Source organism: Bubalus bubalis, chromosome 1 (assembly GCF_019923935.1).
Source record: "Bubalus bubalis isolate 160015118507 breed Murrah chromosome 1, NDDB_SH_1, whole genome shotgun sequence".
Taxonomy (NCBI): Eukaryota; Metazoa; Chordata; class Mammalia; order Artiodactyla; family Bovidae; genus Bubalus; species Bubalus bubalis.
In genome coordinates this window covers 39,409,325-39,434,237 of record NC_059157.1, presented here as the reverse complement: position 1 = coordinate 39,434,237, position 24,913 = coordinate 39,409,325, and the positions used below count along the sequence as shown (strand labels likewise).

Below are 24,913 nucleotides of genomic sequence, written 5' to 3'. Positions count from 1 at the left end.
CTGATTGTTCACGGTGGGGAGGTTGTCCTGAACTAGTTAGTCTGTCATTCCTGGACATAATGGGTGAATTTTAATGGCCATTAAAATTTTTTTTTTTCTCTAATTAGAGCCGGGATAAATCCTTCTCTGAGAAAAGAACAACAAGAGACCAAGTCAGCAGAATTTTTAAGATGAACATTCAAGTCATTGGTTGCAAAAGACATGTTAACCATCTCTTAAAGAGTTGAAAACAGATATAACTCAATAAAGAATTACAAAATCTGAGAGCTATTATTTCCATTAGAGATTTTTTCATTTAGTACTCACTTTTAATAGGAAAAGCCATCTTGTACACTGGTGGGAAACTGTCTTTTTTAGACTTATTACTTTAAATATATGCTTATAAATTTGTTGAACCTTTTATTATTTTGAGACTCCAGTTGAGCAGTGCCATTACCTCCATAATCTTAGCTTATAATATGTGGGTCATTGGCAAGGAAATATATTTCTGCCATCTTTTCAGAAGGACAAGCATAAGATGTTATGACAAATCGTAACCTGTTTTCTCTTGCTTGTTTAATGTTGTCAGACATAGAACCTGATGAAGATAAATATAACATTAATGCTAGTTATACAGTAAACATATATGAATATGTGGGATTTTTTTCTCCTCCAAAAGTACTTTTGTTATTGTTGTTCAAATATTATCAGCCTTAACACAGTTTTTCTTGTAAGTCATCAACTGGACAAGAAAACACAGCTTCCCTAAGAGGGTCTGTTTTTAAGTCTTGTTTTGGAGCCTTCTGTACCAAGCAGGTCTGTCATGAGAGGGCGAATGCTGGGTCAAAGTGTAGGGAGTGTCTAACTGGTTTCATAAGCTTGGAGACTTAGAGCGAAGTGAGGAGCCCAACAGTTAAAATTATACTAGTGCATTTATTATATTTTTGAGTCACTAAGTTGTGTCCGACTCTTTGCAACCCCAGGGACTGTAGCGCAGTGGGTCCCTCTGTCCGTGAGATTTCCCAGGCTAGAACACTGGAGGAGTTTGCCATGCCATCCTCCAGGGGATCTTCCCAAACCAGGGATTGAACCTGCATATGTTGTGTCTCCTGCATTGCCAGGTGGGTTCTTTAACCACTGTGCCACATGGGAAGCCCACCCTTAGGACAACAGTGGTTAAAAACAGAGAGAAGGAAGAAAAGACACTACACACCCGATCAAGTGCTTAAATTTCTACATCTCTTATACTGAGTAGAAAACAAATGATGAATAATGACTTGCATATGTTCCAGTAATTGCTTGTTCTCACATATTTTGTTAGCCTGTGCGCCTTCCAGGACACAAGCTTTAATCTTTTGATACTCTTCGTAATACAGCATGACACACAAAATTGATGTTTTGTAAATATTTACTGAGTGAATAAAGGCTGCCATGCATTTCCCTTCTGCTTTTTTGAGTTCTCATCTTACACTCTTCCTAGCGCTTTTAACCATCACCCAGCGATGTCGTATTCATCATAATCTATCTAGGAAAGAGGGCATCTGCACGGTCTCGATGTAAACCCGAGCTGATGCTTCCCGGAGCCGCCTCTCCTCCCGCAGGCCCCGGGACGAGCTCTCCGCTGGGGGAGCCGCCTCTCCTCCCGCAGGCCCCGGGACGAGCTCTCCGCTGCGCTGCTGGGGCCGCTGCTGTTTTATGAATGTGCTCTTGCCCTTCGCAGTGATTCCAGGACCCTGGCTGCCTGCCACTAGATAGTGTGCTTGGCTAGAAGCATGTAAGCTTGTGGGTTGTTTTGTTTTCAAAGTTTAACTTTCAAGTTGAAAGAGCCGTTGACTCACCCAAATGACAGGTGATATTTATTTTGTTTCTTGACAATTCTGCACGAGCATGCTGTTATTACCCACTTAGGAGAACTGCCACACTTCCTGAAGGATGACCCCCTCTGTAAACGTCCCTGTAAACAACTGCCCATTGTTCAGACACCCCCTCCATCCCCCAAGAGCAGTAAGATGGGGCCTGCCTCCCGTGGGGGCCTTTGCAGATGGTTTGAGAGAGGAGCTGGCAGAGCCTGCAGGGACCGGGATTTCTGGCACCAGGATCTGTAACTGCTTTGATGAGCCATTCCTGGCAAAGCGCACCCAGAGCTGGCAGTGGAAGGGGCGGGTGGGGGGTTGCTCGTTATTACAGGTGTCCAGTCTGCCAGCGGATGCAACTCTGTGAGTCCATCCGACAACCTGCTGCTGCTGGGAGGTGTGACAAGTGCTTGTGGCTCCGTGAGCCTACTGTTGTTTCTTTTTCTTTTCGTGTATGAGAAAAAAATATTTATATAGAAAACATTAGAAAAGAATCTTCACAGAGCACCACCTGTCCTTTCCGGGGCTTTCTGTGCCCGGTGGCTGCTGTGTGCCGCGTTCTAACATGTGCTTCAGAAAGCCTCAGCTGTGCTCTGTCCGGGCAGTGGCGGACGTGAGGGCCACCGGGTCGATGCTGAAGCCACTCTCGTGAGCTCCCAGCAATCCTCTTGGGCTAGTAAAGGCAGAGGCCGACGTAGAGCCCTCCCCATCCCGCCCCCGCTCCCTCCAGAGGTCTGGAGGCAGAGGACACTGCGAGACATCCCGTTAGCATCTGCCGTGGGCATTCGGGGCACTGGGCAGATTCCAGATGCCCGTTCCAGATATAGTCACAGCTGCTGGTTCCAAAGGTCTAGCTCACTAAATATGACATCTGGAGAATGTTAGCCAAGGGATCGTAACCTTGGTAACCTGGCTTAGAGATATCAAATTAATCTGAGCTGTGCAAAACCTCAAAATAGTAACCTGCTGAAGTGGCGATCTTTCACCCAACAAAATGGATTCTCTGGGAGTTAAGGAGCTGAAGAGAAGGAAAAGACATGCAACTCCATGTCCTGCCCCTCCTTTTAAATACTTGTGTTTTTCTTTTTCTGATGGCATTTTTAAAAATTTTACATATATATATATTAATATAAATTTAACATGTATATATATTTGACCACGCTGTGTGGCATGTGGGACCCTAGCCCCCAACCAGGGACTGAGCCTGCACCCACTGCACTGGAAGTGAAGAGTCCTAACCTCCAGGCCACCAGCGTGCATGCCTGCTCAGGAGTGTCTGCCTCTGCGACCCCGTGGACTGTAGCCTGCCAGGTTTCTCTGTCCATGGGATTCTCCAGCGAGAATACTGCAGTGGGGTGCTGTTCCCTTCCAGGAAATCTTTCCCACCACTGGGTGGAACCCGCGTCTCTTACACCTCCTGCATTGGTGGGGGGATTCTTTACCACTCATGCCATCAAGGGAACTCCCTAAATGCTTTCCTCACTGAGCAGCCACTGTGCCAGGGGACTGTTCCTGCCTAATGTGATGACTCCCCCTGCCCCCACCCTCTTCTCAGACAGTTAGAGATCCAAGCGCATCTCCATCATTCTGTCTCTCTGCCCAGTTTGGAAACATGACTCACTTCTGCCCAGTCAGACGCAAAGGGAAGTCTTGCTGGGAGGTTTCTGGAAAGAGCCTCCTGTCACTGGAGACAGCCCTGGGAAGACAGCCCCTCCTGTTCCTCTGAGCTGTTACGGCTGGACGTGCCTCCCGGAAGGGACCCTCCAGAGAGCGGCCCCGGAGAGGGCGGGGAAGGGCCTGCAGACCGCATGGCTTCTGCCCCAATCTCAGTGCGGGTGGGAGCAGTCGTCTGCACGTTGCTAAGGTGCCATGCACACGTGGAGACACACATGTGTGTCCACAAAGCACGCGTCCGCTTTACACGTGGGTGGTTTTCCCAGCAGGTTTTTCCCAGTCTTCTCTGGAGAAGCAGCGCTGTCCTCTCTTGTCACAGGAAATGTATTGCTTCTCCTCTCCTTAAATGTGCTCAACTCTTCTCTGTTCGGTTTCAAAGTGACTGCTCTCCAAATAAATACTTACGAATATGAATTATTGGATATTAGTAGTTTAAAAAAAAAGAAGTTAAAACAAGCATTATTCAGATGGAAAGGAATTGAGTGACAGATGAAGCCACAACTCAGAGTCAGGAAGGCATTATTACAGCCTCTTAGAAAATAAAGCTGGAGGCATTTCACATAGATTTTGGCACATGCCTTTGTGGCTTTTGGATATGGTTTGGGATTTAGTGAACGTATCAGTGTGAGTCAGGATAACATACAATAGCTGTGAATCGGGCAGGCTGGTGTGCAGGGGTTCTCGATCTGGCCTTCCTTATCAGTGAATTTCAGTTTTTCAAAAACTTTTCTAAAGATAGGCTGTTTCATTTTTCTGCAGAAATGTCTTCTGCTTTCTACTTCTGAATAAATCCACTATTTGTAATCTAATTCTGTTCATTTTTTTTGAAAAGCACCGAAGGGAATTCCCTGGCGGTCCAGTGGTTAGGACACGGTGCTTTCGCTGCCAAGGGCCTGGGTTCCATTCCTGGCCGGGGCACTGAGATCCCACAAGCCTCTCAATGCAGCCAAAATAAATAAAATAAAAATGTGAAAAGGCACCACATCGCTCTCAGCATCGATCAGATTGGGGCTTTTTGCTTTGTTTCCGGTATTTTTTATTTTTTTTTTACTGTGTCTCTCCAGCTCACTGGGTGATGTTTTTTAGCACAGAGTTGGGACAACAGATAGCAAACTAGAAATCCGAACCCAGGCTTCGGCTACAGTGTGAGTCCTGAGGTTCAGGGCCAGAGGGGACAGGGTGTGTCTTTGTCTCAGAGTAAAAGCCCTAGCCCAGACATCCCATGAGGTTGCTTTGCCCCCTGCCAAATTTACCCCAGTTGTTTCCCAAAGGCCAGGCTTTTTGAGTTTAGATACGTTGAGGGCATATGGTAAAAGAACTCTGCCCTTCACAGGAGCTGAGGCGTCTGAACAAGTTTCTTTCTCAGGCTGCCTGCAGGGGCTGGGATCTGAAGCGGTCCTTACCTGCCTGCGGGTGGCAGCGGGGCTGAAAGACAGGCTCAGGCTGGCCACCCACCCTGGACACGCTTCTCCCGCGGCATGCTGTGTGGGCTCAGACGCCTCACGTCACTCTGTGGGCTGCTGTCTGTCCTGTGTCTCAGAGGGGGTGCACAGACTGAGGGGCCCCAGGTGGGGCCTGTGGGAGCCCCGTGGGGCCGCCCTCCCCCACCCTCCAGTGCACACCCTCCTCCTCTCTGGGACACTGGGGTGGCCCAGGTCCCGCCTCCTCCTCTCTGGGACATTGGGGCGGCCCGGGTCCTGCCTCCTCCTCTCTGGGACACTGGGGTGTCCCGGGTCCTGCCTCCTTCCTCGCCTGGCCCCTCTTCTCCCCGGAGCCCATTCCTGAGTGCAGAAGGGTTTGTGGCACTCCAGTCTAGTCTGCGCAGGGTACCAAGACGGAATTCAGCAGACTGGACGGCTCATAAAGAGCATTCTGGAGGCTGAGGTCAAGGCCGGGTGGGTTCAGGGTCAGGCGTGGTCACCTCCTGGTTCATGCACGGCTGTCTTCTCACCGGGAGCTGGTATGGCAGACAGGAGGAGAGGCGCAGGGGTCCCTTTCCTAAGGCTGCACCCTCGTGACCTCATCACCCCCAAAACCCTATCTCCCGACATTGTCACATTGGGGTTAGGATTCCAACAAAGGAACTTTGAGGGACAGAGCCATTCCTTTCTGAGGAGTGTGCTTCTTGCTATTAGGGCTCCATTGCCTCTGGTCCCCAGCACACTCACGGCCAGGAATCGGGTGGAGGCACTGACCCCTGGCACTTAGAGCGTTTGATACTAAGTTTGTTAGATAAAGCATCTTACAATATCATGATTTTTGTGTGTATGTGTTTTTTAACAAATCGGGTATTGATGAATAACTCAGATGTTTCATTTTCTCTATGCTTTTTTCTTCCCTTTTACTATAAACAGTTCATCTTTATCCAACATATGAGCATCAAAATCGATACTGATGCTTTACTGACCAATAAAACTGATCATTTTATTATTGCATTGTTTGAGAACAGTTAGAAAGGTATTATATTTTTTAGGGGAAAAAAAAAAACCCTGAATATTAACAGTCTCTGTAATTCTCCTTATTAATAAAGAAATTTCACATAAGGAAAAAATATATTAAAAAGGACAATTAAGTTACAAAAAAATTCACTTAAGCAAGTTAAAGATTTGTGCCCCAGCTTTCTGCAGTGAGCCCAGCTTCAGAGCATAGATTTTATCATCAAACTAAAAGCAAAGGGATAATACTATGTAGGACACATCTAGTAAGCTGCTTATTTTTAAAAAAACTGGAATCTCTTATCCATAGATTGAGCTTTTTCTGAAGACACTTAAATGATGTAGCTGCCAGGGTCTAGATAATAGAAAATTCTCAGATCTGATTTGAAGACATTGTTCAGAATTAATGTTTTGTCCTATATGATTTGCTCACTTTTATGTTCTCTAGGGGGCTTCCTTGGTGGCTTAGATGGTAAAGAATCTGCCTGCAATGTGGGAGACCCAGGTTTGATCCCTGGATTAGGAAGATCCCCTGGAGAAGGGAGTGGTTACCCACTCCAGTATTTATTCTTGCCTAGACAATTCCATGGACAGAGGAGCCTGGTGGGCTACAGTTCATGGGGTCACAAGGAGTCGGACACAACCGAGCGACTAGTCTCTGTAGTCAAAATTCATGCAAATATATGATTCTGGCAGTGCCCACATACCTAGGGGGGTTTATATTAGTAGTGATTGAAATCAATAATCTTGGCAAAGGTGTGGATTATCTCTTCACTTTTAAAAAGGTTTATTTATTTTTTAATTAAAGGATACTTGCTTTACAGTATTTTGTTGGTTTCTGCCATACATCAACATGAATCAGCCTCTTTACCTTTTTTTTTTTTTTTTTCAGGAAAAGTGTTTCCACTGTTTACTTATGAAATGGTACCTAAACCCAAAACATTTAAAGAATGTTTTATTTTTAAAGTGTTTCTTTTTTATCACTACTAAAATAAGTATATTTGTTTCATTTGACCTCCCTTTGATCTTATTAAAACAAAATCAACTAGACTATTTCCCAGATATTCACTTTCACCTGCCCTCCCCCAACTCACCACTTTAGAACTTCCAGAAAGTGCTTTTGCTAAAGTTAAGTACCGTGATTCATATCTGCGAGCTCTTCCTCACTGGTTAGTGGATTATTTCCTACGAGTATCTCTCCATGTCTGCTTTGATCACCTTTTGGTACTGTGTCACTGTATTTGGACAAGTGTTTTCCTTTTAAGGAACAGAATGCTGCTATGCTTGCTTTTTTTTATGAACGACAATGTTAAAAACATAGAAGTTTGTTTTTCTTCTTTCTGTCATGGGCATTCTATAACAGAAACCCTGGAATGCTTACCTGCATAGGTGTGAGCAGAGTAAGAGTGGGCGACGACATTCTACACTAACATACTCAAAGTGACGGGATGAAGGTTTCCACTTTTCCTGAGGTTGTCCATAAGCTGCAGTTTTGCTGTGTTTTCATTTCTGAGATCGTCACGCTTTCAGCTACAGTGTTAAGATACATGCCTGTGTTTATGATTCTTCTCACGTGAGTCTAGTTAAGCCCCCGGATGATCTGTGAATACAGGTAAACTTTCTGGATCTCCAGGCCGTGTCCCACCAGCGTCAGTGCAGGAAGACAACAGAGGTTGTACCTTGAACCACTGGCTGCCTTGTTAACTTAGCATCACGAGCTACTGCAGACGATGAAAGAGTTCTCATGTCCTCTCAAAAATGTGAAAATTAGTGGAGCCTCCCACAAGACATACATACTAGTCCCAACCCAGGGATCAAACCCAGGTCTCCCGCATTGCAGGTAGATGCTTTAACCTCTGAGCCACCAGGGAAGCCCTTAGTGCAAACTAAGGGGCATCGTTTCTACCGTCCTGTTAAACAGTCAGGGAACGTCTTCCCTCTGTGAACTCAGACCATTTCCAAGTGACTTGTCTTAAAAGTCTTCTAAAAGTCTCTTGATGAAGGAGATTGCTACAGTATCGCGGCTCTTTTTAAGCTGCACTGCCCACTTCTGGACCTCTTGTCTTGCGTTGAAGAGAAACATAGGATGTTCACTGCTGATGCGTAACCCTTCCCGCTCTGCCGAAGTAAGTGCTTCTTGGAGCTGCCCCATGTTCCGAGCTGCGCCCTCTCCCCCTCTCCCAGACGCCCTCGCCCTTCCGCTCAGCTCACTCACATGCTCCGGTCTCCTGTGCTCCATTGTCCATCAAGGTGCAAGGCCACCTCACCCCCACGCTGAGGTTCCTTTATTCCACCTGCTCCTGATTTTCTTGAACCCCATGCCTCCATTGCGTCTTCATTGTTGAAGACTTGGTGCCCATTCCAGCTTCTCTCATCCAGGCTTTTTTTTTTTTCAACGGATTATTATATCGTTTCACCTTCTTCCCAATCTTGCCACAATTCTTCCCAAGACTTACTCTCTTCTGAATGTTGATCTCCGAAGTGACATCTCAGTAAATGCATACAAACCCCTCTCAGATCCCCAAAGGAACCCCTTTCTGTCTCTCCCTTTGCGTGTTTGTCCCCTAGACCACCCTGTCCCGCCTCGCCTGCCAAACTCCTCATCCTCCAAGTCTTAGCTGGGCCACATTTTCCTTCAAGATTTCCTGACCACCTTCCCCCTCCAGGCTGCCAGTTTTGTCTCCTTTGTAGTCTCGACTACACATAAATCTGATGATACCTGTAGTTTGACTGGATTATAACTTTATATCAAAATACTTTTCAGCCTCTTTATAGCAGGAATCGTTCTTATATCCCTAGTGTCTGGTTTTCTGCTTGATAAATTAGTCTGACTTATTTAGTGTCTGATGACCAAATGAATATTAGTATCTGCATTCTTTTTAGCATAGGATGATTTTGCTTCTATTAATTATTCAAGGATTTCTTCCTCTTTTCATCGCTTTATATTCAAAATTGACCTTAGAGGACAAACTTGACGTTGGAAATTAAAACACTGAAGTAGAAGATCTAATGAGACAGTTGCTTCTTGGGTATTCACGGCCTTTCTCAAAACTCTGTTCCTAGACATTTAAAACAAACGTGTAGTAGTTGTGACAGACAAAATGTACTGAAATTCAGAAAATGGTTTTTTTCAGACCATTATAATGTGGAGCTCACTCTTATAGGGAGCGCTTAGGGGAAGGAGAAGCCCTGGGGTTTCACGGAGCCAGGGAAGCAGGATGGCGTTGAGGGTCTTTGGGCAAGAAAATGTGAGCGCAGGCTATCTGAGTCTGAGTTGGTGGAGCGAGAAAGGTGGTGTGGGTGATGGAGAGCAGTGGTCCTTTGGAGTTAGCCTTTTCTCCAAACATGAGAGTGGTGGCTTTCCAGCCAGCGCAGTTTCGCAGGCACACAGGGCTCAGGTTCCATTTTCTCAGTCCCAGAGGAAAGGACGTGGTTCCTCAGCAAACAACTCGGACATGATGGTAAACCTTCTGAGTGAGGCAAAGCTGAGTCTCATAGCCTCTGGGGAATTCTTGCTGATGCTGGTTCATCTCCCGTTGGCAAAGATTGGTTGTTTTCGGGCCCTGAAGACTGGGCATTGTAAAAGAGGTATTCCTATAGTGAAAAGGAGCAAACAATTGACTTAGACGGTTGAACTGTATGAAGACTCGGGAGCTGAGCCTTCAGGACCCCATGAAGAAGCAGCTCTTAGTTTTGCAGGACAGCTTCTCAAGTGTCCTGAGGGTCTCCATCAAGGTTGCCCACAGGCATGGTCACCTCTCACACAGAGGCATGTGCCAGACGGGGCCTGTGCAGAGAAGGACCCTGCCCACCCGGGCTCATGTTCAGAGCCAGGGAGAAAGGCGCCTGCAAGGTCACCAGAGGCCAGACTGAGGTCCTGGCCACCTGGCGCTGGCTCCTGGTGGTGCCAAGACTTTAGTTTGGGGATCTATAGGCAGATGCTGAAGGAAACCAGAAACACTGGAGATTCAGTAAGGACTGGCAGTTTGGGGACCTGGGCCAGGGTGCAGATAGGGATGCAAACTGGTTTTTACCTAGAGGACAAGGAAGTCTAGTAAGTCCCTACCAGACAAAGCAGAGTTTTTGCATCCACCAGTTCCCTGCAGTGTCCACAGAGGTGCAGAGTCACTCAGTGAACATGGCTAAAATCCAAAGTCCTGGAATGGTGTTCGGTAAACACTGCAGAGTTTCCCATAGAAACGGAATTTTTTTCTGTAGTCCCTCCCCTAGTAATCAAAGAAAGATTATTTATGATCACAGAATAAGGCTGTTCTCATTAGCTGTGTTTAGATAGGTGCAGCAAGAATGGTAATTTACCACCTAGGCCTTAGGTTTGATTTTCGGGAAGTTTTCATAAGGAATCGTAGATTGTAACATTTAAAAGCCTCTTGGGGTAAGGAAGCCAAGCCAAGAGCCTGCTGTCAGATTTCACCTGCAGTGCCTATAAATTTGGGTGAATTCCTTTCTTCTGAGGTCCCCACTGTCTTGTAGTTCTTGGGCCTGCTCAGAGTCACCTCCCTCACTCCGGGAACACTGTAAGCCAGGGACCAGGCTCGTCATAAATAAGCTACAAGGATATATTGCACAGCACAGGGAATATAGCTAGTATTTTACAGTAACTTTAAGTGGAGTATAATCTATAAAATTTTTGAATCATTATTTTATAACTTGAAACTAACATAATATTGTAGATCAACTATACCCCAATTTAAAAAAGGAAACAGTAAGGAAATCCCTTCCCAAAATTTTTCTTTAAGTATTTTTTCTTTTTTGGCACTGTTTAAAATAGTGGGAGTTCAATTTCCATAATATTTGGGAATTTTAGGAATATTCGGTTTGTAGGCACTTTATTTCTAAGCCAACGGCTTCTTTAGGAGATTTTAAAATCTCAATTGGTAACACCATCTCAAGACGCTTTTCTCAGGATGAGAATGGCCTTTCTGGATTATAGGCATGGATGCACATAGACACACACACACACACAGAGAGCTTGTAATTTCAATTTTAAAATTTTACTCATAGCTAAAAATTTCTCTCATGGCATAAACACGGAAATCCAAAATTTAGTCCAGATATCTACTCCCTGGTGGCATGAAATTGTTAATAGTATTTGAGCTGAAAGAAGAAAAACAAGCAGAAAAAACTCTGTTGTCTGTCAGGGAACAAAGATCTCTGTGGACCATCAACCGATTTGCAGAGATCACCAAATGGTCAGACCGTGAAACCAAAAGAAACGGGCACCAGAGTGAACACTCAGAAAGTCAGTAAACATCAAACCCTTACCATGGTATTGCTGGACTAGAGCCCGGACTCCAGGACTTGATCTGGTCCCAATGCTGGGACCCTGAGTCCCCACTCAGGAAGGGTCCCGAAGATGCCTTCAGCCAGGGTTACCTGGGTGGGGAAGCGGGGCCAGTCCCATGCGAGGCCCAGCCCCAGATCTGTGAAAACAAACGCACGAGACAGTTGAGCCCATTCTTTTCAGACTGATGTAACTGGAGCGTGGGGAGCCTTGCAGAGAAAAGGCGGGGCCTGGGGCTCCTGAGGCAGGTAAGCAAGGGGGTTGTCAGTGAGTCTGGTGGGAACCCCGGGAGGCAGGAGGGGGGCTTTCCCGAGCCGCCAAGGAAGGGTGCCGGCTGCCGGCTGCCGTCCTGTCTCAGAGCAGTGGAGGGGAGCATGGGCCCTTCCGCTGTGCTTTCCCAAGAACCCGAAAGGGTGGGAAGAGTTCTTACCCAGCTTTCTAGGTTCCAGGGCACAGGGACCAGGTCAGGTTCAAGTTTGTTTTGGAGAATCAACTTTTCATAGAATGGGAATGCATCTTACAGGACAGGGAGATCCAGGTCTCAGTCTTGAAGGACTGTTTCATTTTTCAACACTGACTGTGCTTGGTTCGAATAGACGTTAGCCTGTCTTTTTTTTTTTTTTTTTTTTTTTGTCTTTTCCAATAACATTAAATAAGATTTTCCTATCCTCATTAGCTTTGTGCACTGTGGCTGTCACCCTATGTGTAGCTTCACAGCCAGGGTGGAGCAGGGCCAGGCCACCATCATTAAGAGAGAAGAAAACGACTGAACTTTCTCCCTGTTTTTATTACTTACGTTGAAAGGTGACATGTAGCAAAGGTTACGTAGATAAATGACCAAGTTAGGAAATGTATTCTCATGAAGTCACATACTGTGAAGGTTATGTTTACAAAACTGCTCGAATTAATATCTGCTTTCGGCGAAGTAATTAATCACTTAGCCCTGTAGGAGTACTTCATTGTCTGGTTTCTTAGATGAGACACATGAGGTAAGGAAAGGCCAAGTGGCCATCAGATACGAAGTCACTAACAAGTGAGCTGCAAAAATATGTACTGAATTGAAGTCTTCTTCTGGGTCTCCTAGCATCTGATTGTATCTTTTATGCTTCATATATTCTTTCTGTATAATTGCCTGGTTGAAGGTATTTTCCGGCAGTGATAGCATTCTAAGAGGAGGAAAAGAACCTTGACTTCTGTGCACAGAGCTTTTATTCTGCTCGGCAGAGCATGCTGAATGCTTGCTGCGCTTCAAGTACTGTAAGGGGCAAATTGATAATTGACCCTCTAAGTGGTTTTTACAGTGGTGGTTATATGCCTTGCCAGTTCACAGAATGTTCACCTGAATAACAGTTAAAACTTTGTCTTATGAAGACTTTCTTTTTTTTTTTTTTTTTTTTAATTTTATTTTATTTTTAAACTTAACATAACTGTATTAGATTTGCCAAATATCAAAATGAATCCACCACAGGTATACATGTGTTCCCCATCCTGAACCCTCCTCCCTCCTCCCTCCCCATTCCATCCCTCTGGGTCGTCCCAGTGTACCAGCCCCAAGCATCCAGTATCGTGCATCGAACCTGGACTGGCAACTCATTTCATACATGATATTTTACATGTTTCAATGCCATTCTCCCAAATCTTCCCACCCTCTCCCTCTCCCACAGAGTGCACAAGACTGTTCTATACATCAGTGTCTCTTTTGCTGTCTCGTACACAGGGTTATTGTTACCATCTTTCTAAATTCCATATATATGCGTTAGTATACTGTATTGGTGTTTTTCTTTCTGGCTTACTTCACTCTGTATAATAGGCTCCAGTTTCATCCACCTCATTAGAACTGATTCAAATGTATTCTTTTTAATGGCTGAATAATACTCCATTGTGTATATGTACCACAGCTTTCTTATCCATTCATCTGCTGATGGACATCTAGGTTGCTTCCATGTCCTGGCTATTATAAACAGTGCTGCGATGAACATTGGGGTACTCGTGTCTCTTTCCCTTCTGGTTTTCTCAGTGTGTATGCCCAGCAGTGGGATTGCTGGATCATAAGGCATGTCTATTTCCAGTTTTTTAAGGAATCTCCACACTGTTCTCCATAGTGGCTGTACTAGTTTGCATTCCCACCAACAGTGTAAGAGGGTTCCCTTTTCTCCACACCCTCTCCAGCATTTATTACTTGTAGACTTTTGGATCGCAGCCATTCTGACTGGTGTGAAATGGTACCTCATAGTGGTTTTGATTTGCATTTCTCTGATAATGAGTGATGTTGAGCATCTTTTCATGTGTTTGTTAGCCATCTGTATGTCTTCTTTGGAGAAATGTCTATTTAGTTCTTTGGCCCATTTTTTGATTGGGTCATTTATTTTTCTGGAGTTGAGCTGTAGGAGTTGCTTGTATATTCTCGAGATTAGTTGTTTGTCAGTTGCTTCATTTGCTATTATCTTCTCCCATTCTGAAGGCTGCCTTTTCACCTTGCTAATAGTTTCCTTTGATGTGCAGAAGCTTTTAAGGTTAATTAGGTCCCATTTGTTTATTTTTGCTTTTATTTCCAATATTCTAGGAGGTGGGTCATAGAGGATCCTGCTGTGATGTATGTCAGAGTGTTTTGCCTATGTTCTCCTCTAGGAGTTTTATAGTTTCTGGTCTTACGTTTAGATCTTTAATCCATTTTGAGTTTATTTTTGTGTATGGTGTTAGAAAGTGTTCTAGTTTCATTCTTTTACAAGTGGTTGACCAGAGTTCCCAGCACCACTTGTTAAAGAGATTGTCTTTAATCCATTGTATATTCTTGCCTCCTTTGTCGAAGATAAGGTGTCCATATGTGCGTGGATTTATCTCTGGGCTTTCTATTTTGTTCCATTGATCTATATTTCTGTCTTTGTGCCAGTACCATACTGTCTTGATAACTGTGGCTTTGTAGTAGAGCCTGAAGTCAGGTAGGTTGATTCCTCCAGTTCCATTCTTCTTTCTCAAGATCACTTTGGCTATTCGAGGTTTTTTGTTTTTCCATACAAATTGTGAAATTATTTGTTCTAGCTCTGTGAAGAATGCTGTTGGTAGCTTGATAGGGATTGCATTGAATCTATAGATTGCTTTGGGTAGTATACTCATTTTCACTACATTGATTCTTCCAATTCATGAACATGGTATATTTCTCCATCTGTTAGTGTCCTCTTTGATTTCTTTCACCAGTGTTTTATAGTTTTCTATATATAGGTCTTTAGATTCTTTAGGTAGATATATTCCTAAGTATTTTATTCTTTCCATTGCAATGGTGAATGGAATTGTTTCCTTAATTTCTCTTTCTGTTTTCTCATTATTAGTGTATAGGAATGCAAGGGATTTCTGTGTGTTGATTTTATATCCTGCAACTTTACTATAGTCATTGATTAGTTCTAGTAATTTTCTGGTGGAGTCTTTAGGGTTTTCTATGTAGAGGATCATGTCATCTGCAAACAGTGAGAGCTTTACTTCTTCTTTTCCAATTTGGATTCCTTTTATTTCTTTTTCTGTTCTGATTGCTGTGGCCAAAACTTCCAAAACTATGTTGAATAGTAATGGTGAAAGTGGGCACCCTTGTCTTGTTCCTGACTTTAGAGGAAATGCTTTCAATTTTTCACCATTGAGGATAATGTTTGCTGTGGGTTTGTCATATATAGCTTTGATTATGTTGAGGTATGTTCCTTCTATTCCTGCTTTCTGGAGAGTTTTGATCATAAATGGATGTTGAATTTTGTCAAAGGCTTTCTCTGCATCTATTGAGATAATCATATGGTTTTTATTTTTCAATTTGTTAATGTGGTGTATTACATTGATTGATTTGCGGATATTGAAGAATCCTTGCATCCCTGGGATAAAGCCCACTTGGTCATGGTGTATGATCTTTTTAATGTGTTGTTGGATTCTGATTGCTAGAATTTTGTTAAGGATTTTTGCATCTATGTTCATCAGTGATATTGGCCTGTAGTTTTCTTTTTTTGTGGGATCTTTGTCAGGTTTTGGTATTAGGGTGATGGTGGCCTCATAGAATGAGTTGGGAAGTTTACCATCCTCTGCAATTTTCTGGAAGAGTTTGAGCAGGATAGGTGTTAGCTCTTCTCTAAATTTTTGGTAGAATTCAGCTGTGAAGCCGTCTGGACCTGGGCTTTTGTTTGCTGGAAGATTTTTTATTACAGTTTCAATTTCCGTGCTTGTGATGGGTCTGTTAAGATTTTCTATTTCTTCCTGATCGAGTTTTGGAAAGTTGTACTTTTCTAAGAATTTGTCCATTTCTTCCTCGTTGTCCATTTTATTGGCATATAATTGTTGATAGTAGTCTCTTATGATCCTTTGTATTTCTGTGTTGTCTGTTGTGATCTCTCCATTTTCATTTCTAATTTTATTGATTTGATTTTTCTCCCTTTGTTTCTTGATGAGTCTGGCTAATGGTTTGTCAATTTTATTTATCCTTTCAAAGAACCAGCTTTTGGTTTTGTTGATTTTTGCTATGGTCTCTTTTGTTTCTTTTGCATTTATTTCTGCTCTAATTTTTAAGATTTCTTTCCTTCTACTAACCCTGGGGTTCTTCATTTCTTCCTTTTCTAGTTGCTTTAGGTGTAGAGTTAGGTTATTTATTTGACTTTTTTCTTGTTTCTTGAGGTGTGCCTGTATTGCTATGAACTTTCCCCTTAGGACTGCTTTTACCGTGTCCCACAGGTTTTGGGTTGTTGTGTTTTCATTTTCATTCGTTTCTATGCAAATTTTGATTTCTTTTTTGATTTCTTCTGTGATTTGTTGGTTATTCAGCAGCGTGTTGTTCAGCCTCCATATGTTGGATTTTTTAATAGTTTTTCTCCTGTAATTGAGATCTAATCTTACTGCATTGTGGTCAGAAAAGATGCTTGGAATGATTTCTATTTTTTTGAATTTACCAAGGCTAGCTTTATGGCCCAGGATGTGATCTATCCTGGAGAAGGTTCCATGTGCGCTTGAGAAGAAGGTGAAATTCATTGTTTTGGGATGAAATGTCCTATAGATATCAATTAGGTCTAACTGGTCTATTGTATCGTTTAAAGTTTGTGTTTCCTTGTTAATTTTCTGTTTAGTTGATCTATCCATAGGTGTGAGTGGGGTATTAAAGTCTCCCACTATTATTGTGTTATTGTTAATTTCTCCTTTCATACTTGTTAGCATTTGTCTTACATACTGCGGTGCTCCTGTGTTGGGTGCATATATATTTATAATTGTTATATCTTCTTCTTGGATTGATCCTTTGATCATTATGTAGTGACCATCTTTGTCTCTTTTCACAGTCTTTGTTTTAAAGTCTATTTTATCTGATATGAGTATTGCTACTCCTGCTTTCTTTTGGTCCCTATTCGCATGGAAAATCTTTTTCCAGCCCTTCACTTTCAGTCTGTATGTGTCCCCTGTTTTGAGGTGGGTCTCTTGTAGACAACATATGCAGGGGTCTTGTTTTTGTATCCATTCAGCCAGTCTTTGTCTTTTGGTTGGGGCATTCAACCCATTTACGTTTAAGGTAATTACTGATAAGTATGACCCCGTTGCCATTTACTTTATTGTTTTGGGTTCGAATTTATACACCGTTTTTGTGTTTCCTGTCTAGAGAATATCCTTTAGTATTTGTTGGAGAGCTGGTTTGGTGGTGCAGAATTCTCTCAGCTTTTGCTTGTCTGAAAAGCTTTTGATTTCTCCTTCATACTTGAATGAGATCCTTGCTGGGTACAATAATCTGGGCTGTAGGTTATTTTCTTTCATCATTTTAAGTATGTCTTGCCATTCCCTCCTGACTTGAAGAGTTTCTATTGAAAGATCAGCTGTTATCCTTATGGGAATTCCCTTGTGTGTTATTTGTTGTTTTTCCCTTGCTGCTTTTAATATTTGTTCTTTGTGTTTGATCTTTGTTAATTTGATTACTATGTGTCTTGGGGTGTTTCGCCTTGGGTTTATCCTGTTTGGGACTGGGTTTCTTGGACTTGGGTGATTATTTCCTTCCCCATTTTAGGGAAGTTTTCAACTATTATCTCCTCAAGTATTTTCTCATGGTCTTTCTTTTTGTCTTCTTCTTCTGGGATCCCTATGATTCGAATGTTGTAGCGTTTAATATTGTCCTGGAGGTCTCTGAGATTGTCCTCATTTCTTTTAATTCGTTTTTCTTTATCCTCTCTGATTCATTTATTTCTACCATTCTATCTTCTAATTCACTAATCCTATCTTCTGCCTCTGTTATTCTACTATTTGTTGCCTCCAGAGTGTTTTTAATTTCACTTATTGCATTATTCATTATATATTGACTCTTTTTTATTTCTTCTAAGTCCTTGTTAAACCTTTCTTGCATCTTCTCAATCCTTGCCTCCAGGCTATTTATCTGTGATTCCATTTTAATTTCAAGATTTTGGATCAATTTCACTATCATTATTTGGAATTCTTTATCAGGTAGATTCCCTATCTCTTCCTCTTTTGTTTGGTTTGGTGGGCATTTATCCTGTTCCTTTATCTGCTGGGTATTCCTCTGTCTCTTCATCTTGTTTAAATTGCTGAGTTTGGGGTGTCCTTTCTGTATTCTGGCAGTTTGTGGAGTTCTCTTTATTGTGGCGTTTCCTCGCTGTGTGTGGGTTTGTACAGGTGGCTTGTCAAGGTTTCCTGGTTAGGGAAGCTTGTGTCGATGTTCTGGTGGATGGAGCTGTATTTCTTCTCTCTGGAGTGTAATGAAATGTCCAGTAATGAGTTATGAGATGTCTATGGTTTTGGGGTGACTTTGGGCAGCCTGTATCTTGAAGCTCAGGGCTGTGTTCCTTTGTTGCTGGAGAATTTGCTTGTTATGTCTTTCCCTGGAACTTGTTGGCCCTTGTGTGGTGCTTGGTTTCAGTGTCGGTATGGAGGCGTTTGATGAGCTCCTGTCAATTAATGTTCCTTGGAGTCAGGAGTTCCCTGGAGTCAGGGTTTGGACTTAAGCCTCCTACTTCCAGTTATCGGTCTTAATTTTACAGTAGTTTCAAAACTTCTCCTTCTATACAGCACCACTGATAAAACATCTACATTAAAGATGAAAAGTTTCTCTACTGTGAGGGTCACTCAGAGAGGTTCACAGCGTTACATGGAGAAGAGAAGACGGAGGAGGGAGTTAGAGGTGACCCAAATGAGATGAGGTGGAATCAACAGTGGAGAGAGTGGGCTAGCCAGTAGTCACTTCCTTATGTGCACTCCACAACTGGACCGCTCAGAGATGTTCACGGAGTTATACAGGGAAGAGAAGAAGGAGGCAGGAGACAGAGGTGGCCAGAAGGATAAAAGGGGGAAATGAAAAGGAGGGAGACAGATCCAGCCAGTAATCAGTTCCTTAAGTGTTCTCCACCGTCTGGAACACACAGAAATTCACAGAGTTGGGTAGAGTAGAGAGGGGTTAGGGAGGAGATACAGGTGACCTGGTGGAGAAAATGGAGAGTCCAAAGGGAGAGAGAGCAGTCAAGCCAGTAATCTTGTACACTAGTGAAAAATGGGTCCTGAAGATTGGGTTCTTAAAGGTATAAAATTGGTAACAAATACATAAAAACAAAAATTAGAAATCTAGAGTAGAGTTTGGAATTTCAAAAATGTGATGTTAATGAAAAGAAGAAGGAAAAGAAAGAGAGAAAAAACGAACAAAGAAAAACAAACAAGGTTGTGAAAGTAATAAAGAAACTACAGGTACAAAATTGATAACTAATACCAAAAAGCAAAAATTAAAAATCTAGAGTAGAGTTTGGAATTTCAAAAATACAACGTTAAAAAAAAAAAAAAGAAGAAGAAGAAAAATAAAGAGAGAAAACAAACAAACCAACAAAAACAATGTCGCAAAAATTATAAAGAAAATACAGGTACAAAATTGATATCAAATACCAAAAAGCATAAATTAAAAATCTTGAGTAGAGTTTGGAATTGCAGATATACGATGTTATATAAAAGAAGAAGAGAAAGAAACAGAGGAAAAAAAAAAGTCACAGAAATTATGAAAAAAACTATAGGTACAAAATTGATAACATATATCAAAAGGCTAAAATTAAAAATCTAGAGTAGAGTTTGGAATTTCAAAAATACAATGTTAAAGAAAAGAAGAAAAAGAAAAAAGAAAAAAAAAAAACACGGTCAAAAAATTATAAAATATATATATGAAGTTTGCTGAAGAAGAAAAAAAAAATAGGGTCTTTTTTTTTTTTGGCAAAGTAATAGTTATAAAAGTGAAAATTAAAGGACAATAGAGGACTTAAAAAAATTTTTTTTTTTAATTAAAAAAAAAAAGAAAGATTGATCGTAAAAATAGTAAAAATATATCTAGGTCTTTCTCTGGTTTTGTTGTGAGTACTGTGGGTTCAGTTCATTTTTGGCAGTTCCTTGGTCCGACTTATATTTCTCAAGATCTATAGGCCCCTTCCTATGTAATCCGTAGTAACCACAGGGTTTTAATCTATGGCCTGTAGCTTCCAAGGCAGTTCCCTCTGTTATAGCTTCTTCTGTTTGCTGGTCTCTTCAGTGTCTGGTTCCCGCCCTGACACAAAGGGGATGGTTGAGGACACTATTTTTTTTTTTTTTTTTTTTTTAATTTAGGCTCACTTGTTCAGCCGCGCTGTGGGGAGGGAGGGAGGGATGCTGCAAACAGATAACACTGGCGTGCGCTCGCAGTGCCTCAGCCACACTGGGTCTGCCCCCGCTCACGGCGCGTGTAGCCTCCCTGTCCACCCTGCTCGGGCTCTAGGTTGTTCCGCCGGGAACAATCAGAGGCCGGCCCTGGGCTGAGCTCCCAGGTCCAAGCCGCTCAGGTTCAGGCACTCAGGTAGTCCTCAGAGGCGCAGACTCGGTTGGGCCTGCGTTTTGTGTTCTTCCCAGATCCGAGCAGCTCAGGTGATGAGGTGTTTGGCGGGCGCCAATGCTGCGACTTATCGCCTCCCCGCCACTCGGTTATCTGGGTGTAAAACTGGCGCACCTTCTCAGGCAGATGTTGACCGTCCAGACCCCCAAGAAGTTTTAGTTAGCAAAGAAGCCTGCTTACAGTTTTATAGATAGTGTCTCCCTGGGGCTGCGATTGCCCCCTTCAGGCTCTGGCTGCCTGTCACCGGAGGGGGAAGGTCTGCAGCCGGCTATCTCTGTTCAGTCCTTTGTTCTGTGCGCGGGCCTGGCGGTGTCTTAGGTTAGGGCTGGCTTTTCGCGTGGTAGATATCCCACAGTCTGGTTTGCTAGCCCAAATTATTTCGCTCAGATAGCGCTCAGGACATTCGGCCCGATTCTTACTCTAAGGGACACAGCCCGCGCCGCACTTCCCTGCCCAGCCCCCGCTTGCTAAAGCCATGTGCAGGCGTCTGCGCTGCTTCTCCGCTGGGGGAGTTACCGTAGGGCTCACAATCCGCGATTTTTAATTGTTTATTTTTTTTCCCCTCCCTTTTATGTTGCCCTCTGTGCTTCCAAAGCTCGGCACAGATTCGGCAGTGAGAGGGTTTCCTGGTGTTTGGAAACTTCTCTCTTTTTAAGACTCCCTTCCCGGGACGGAACTCCGTCCCTCCCTCTTTTGTCTCTTTTTTTGTCTTTTATATTTTTTCCTACCTCCTTTCGAAGAGTTGGGCTGCTTTTCTGGGTGCCTGATGTCCTCTGCCAGCATTCAGAAGTTGTTTTGTGGAATTTACTCGACGTTTAAATGCTCTTTTGATGAATTTGTGGGGGAGAAAGTGTTCTCCCCGTCCTACTCCTCCGCCATCTTGGCTCCTCCCCCCTGAAGACTTTCAAATAGAGGAAAAGTGAAAGAATTGTCCACGCGTTCCCAAACCAAATTTGTGTTTGCTCCCCCACAGCATAGTAGAGCCATTTTACTGATACAAGGTTGTGGTGAAGCAAAGTACAGGGCCCAAAAAGAACATGCTTGGAAGACCCTAGCTCCCCAAAAACCCTTCAGAGAAGGGTTTTTAATAACCCCCAGTTCCCACCTCACCCCATCCCCTGGTAAGTACTTCTTCTTTCTTTTTTTTTAAACACCAAAAACATTTTGTAGTGGAGTATGGCCGATCAACAGCATTGTGAAAGTTTGAGGTGAACAGCAAAGGCTCAGCCAGACACACGCATGTATCCATTCTCCCCCAAACCCCTCTCCCTTCCAGGCTGCCAGGCAACATCAAGCAGAGTTCCCTGTGCTGTACAGGCTCCTTGTTGGTTACCCATGTTAAATACAGCAGAGTGTGCCTGACCTTCCCCAAGTCCCGAACTATTCCTCCCTGCCCCGGAAACCATAAGTTCATTTTCTGTGAGTCTCGTTCTGTTTTATAAGTTCAGGTCTATAGTTTCTTTTTAGATTCCATGTATAAGTGATGTCATATGGACATTTCTCCTTCTCTGTCTGACTTACTTCATTCAATATGACATGCTCTAGGTTCATCCAGGTTGCTGCAAATGGCATGATTTCATTCTTTTTTAATGAATGTATAATATTCCATTGTATGTATGTACCACATTTTTATCCATTCCTCTGTCTATGGACATTTAGGTTGCTTCCATGCCCTGGCTATTGTAAACAGTGCTCCAGTGAACATTGGGTTGCATGTTATCTTTTCACTGCAAGCCCACAGTAACTTCTGGTCTACTTCTATCTCTACAAGCTTACCCTTTCTAGAAATTTTGTAAATAGAATTATATAGTATGCATCCTTTTATATCTAGCTTTTTTTCTCTTAGCATGTTTTCAAGAGTCATCCATGTATACAATATGAGTATACATTTGTTTTTATGGATGAGTAATATTCCATTGTATGTATATTCCAAATTTTGTCTATCCTTTTATTTACTGATGGACATAGTGTTTTCACCTTTTGGCTCTTGTGAAAATTCACATACAAGTATATGAATCCTTGATTTTCAGTTCATTTGGATGTATGCCGGGAGTAAGTTTGCTGGCCCTGGGGTAATTCTGTTTCACTTTCTGAGGAGCCACCAGATGTTTCCCACTGCTGCCGCATCATTTTATATTCCAGCCAGAACACATGCAGCTTCCAGCAGAAACCCTCATCAACACTTGCTGTTTTGGGGGGTTTTATTGTTGTTGTTTTTATTGTAACCATCCTAGTGGCTATAAAGTGGTATCTCATTAGGTCTGGTATCTCATTTGAATTTCCCAAATGACTAGTGGTTTAGAGCATATTTTCATGTGCTACGGGCCATTTGCTTATCTTCTTTGGAGAAATGTCTGTTCAAGTTATTTGCCCTTATTTAATATGAGTTGTCCTTTTTTTTGTTGAGTTGTATAAGTCCTTATATATGCTGGATGTTAAACCCTTGTCAAATGTATGATTAGCACATATTTTCTCCCATTTTTGGGGTTGTCTTTTCACTCTCTTGATAGTGTTTTCTGATGCCAAAAAAAAGTTAATTTTGATGAAGTCCAATTTATATAATTATCTTTTTTGCCTGTGCTTTTGGTGCCATAATTTAAGGAACCAGTGTCATGAATATTTTTCCCTGTGTTTTCTTCCAAGAGTTTTATAGCTTCTGCTCTCAAATTAGATCCATTTTGAGTTAATTTTTTTCTACAGTGTAAGGTAAAGATCCAGTTTATTTCATATGTGGTTATCCAGTTCTCTCAGCATCATTTGTTGAAGAGACTATCCATGAACAATCTTGGCAACCTTGTCAAAAATAGTTGACCATAGATGTGAGGGTTTATTTCCAGACTTTCAATTCTGTATTCACATCTATCCCTCTGCAGTACTATACAATTTGAGTACTGTAATTTTGTAGTAAATTTTGAAATCAGGAAGTGTGAGATCTCCATTTTGTGGTTCTTTTTCAAGATTGTTTTGGCTATTTGTGTTTCCTTGGAATTCTATATGGATTTTAGGATGGATTTTTCCATTTCTACAAAAATTGCCATTGAAATTTTGGTAGAGATTGCATTGAATCTGCTGTGGCAAGTATTGTCATCAATAATATTAAGTCTTCCAATTCATGAACACAGACTGTCTTTCCATTTATTTAGGTCATCTTTGATTTCTTCTAGCAATTAAAAAAATTTTCAGTGTACAAAGCTTGCTTCATCTTTGTTAAATTTATTCCTAAGTATTTTATTATTTTTGGTGCTAATAAATGAAATTGGTTTCTTAGTTTCCTTTTCTGATTGTTCATTACTAAGGTATAGAAATAAGTTTTGTGCTTTTTTTGTTTCCTGCAACTTTGCTAAATTCATTTGTCCTAACATTTTTTTATGGTTTCTTCATAGAGTTTTCTGCCTGTAAGATCTTTTCATCTGTGAAGAGAGATAGGTTGATTTCTTCCTTTGCAATTTGAATTTCTTTTTCTTGCATAATTTCCTGAAAAGAACAGTAGCTTAGTTTTGGATATGTCACATCTGAGATCCTTACTAGACCTCCAGATGGAGATGTCAGATAGGAGGAGAGTCTGAGTCTTGGCATCACAAAATGGGTCTCAGCTAGAAATGTGAAGTTGGGATTGTAGGCGTTTTGCTCCTGCAGAAAGCCCTGAGGTCATGAGAGGGCTCCCGGGAGTGAGTGCAGGTAAGAAAGAGAAGCAGCCTGAGGTGCAGTCACGGAGAAGGAGCCCGGTCATCAAAAGTCAGGAGAGCTTCCTCTGCCTGCCCCCCTTCATGCCTTCATTCTAGGAATGAGCACTTCCCACTGATGACGTCCTACAGGCTGCTTCTGGATGGGTCCCCAGAAGAAAGTAAATGCTTTGGAATGACCTCCGCAGGGTTTTACTTGGGGTTGGCCATGTCTCTGGCTCTGTGTAGTCCTCATTCTAGGATGACACTGAAGCCAGAATCTTACTCCTGCATAAAGGCCTTGTCTCCAGACTCAGCCCAGGGAGCCATGCTCACATTCCACTTGTATCCAGGACAGAGGAGAGCTGACAAAGGATGTTCTGGAGGGAAACTAAAAACACAGGATGTTGGCTGTCCATTGTTGGCTAGCTCATGTGCCGTTTCTGAGGTCTTCCTCCGAGTATCCTTTTCATTCACCTTGTCTCTTCCTTCACTGTCTCTCAATAGCCCCATGTGGCACAGAGGCCCTTGCGTTCCCATGTGTCCCCCTGGGTCCTTTGGGCACCTTTGGTTCCTTCTCATTCCTTCATAGGACCATTCAAGGCACTGCTTTGTGTGCCATGATGGTTTTGAGGTTATACTGAGCAGCTGGTTCCATTTGCGGTACATCACATGACCTGAAAGAATGTAAGAATAGTGTGCATTCCCGTTTGTGTTTTAAATAAAGAGAACATTTAGGGGGACTTCCCTGGTGGTTCAGTGGTTAAGAATCTGCCTTCCTCTGTATAATAGGCTCCAGTTTCATCCACCTCATTAGAACTGATTCAAATGTATTCTTTTTAATGGCTGAGTAATACTCCATTGTGTATATGTACCATAGCTTTCTTATCCATTCATCTGCTGATGGACATCTAGGTTGCTTCCATGTCCTGGCTGTTGTAAACAGTGCTGTGATGAACATTGGGGTACATGTGTCTCTTTCAATTCTGGTTTCCTCAGTGTGTATGCCCAGCAGTGGGATTGCTGGATCATAAGGCAGTTCTATTTCCAGTTATGGAATTTAGAAAGATGGTGACAATAACCCTGTATACGAGACAGCAAAAGAGACACTGATGTATAGAACAGTCTTTTGGACTCTGTGGGAGAGGGAGAGGGTGGGA

The 24,913-nt window shown here is 42.6% G+C and overlaps 1 protein-coding gene across 12 annotated transcripts in view; it reads left to right on the top strand.

Annotated features, from left to right (window-relative positions):
• MCPH1 (microcephalin 1) overlaps nt 1-24,913 on the top strand; it is a 238,398-nt gene that overhangs the window by 50,670 nt on the left and 162,815 nt on the right. Inside the window, exon 10 of one of the 12 annotated variants that reach the window (XM_006050683.3) lies at nt 108-1,415. The exons of the other annotated variants lie outside the window; for them this stretch is intronic. Within the exon in view, the coding sequence (XP_006050745.2) occupies nt 108-227 (120 nt within the window). The 3' untranslated portion in view covers nt 228-1,415. Of the gene's footprint in view, nt 1-107; nt 1,416-24,913 lie in introns of those variants that run through there. 12 annotated transcript variants of the gene reach the window in all.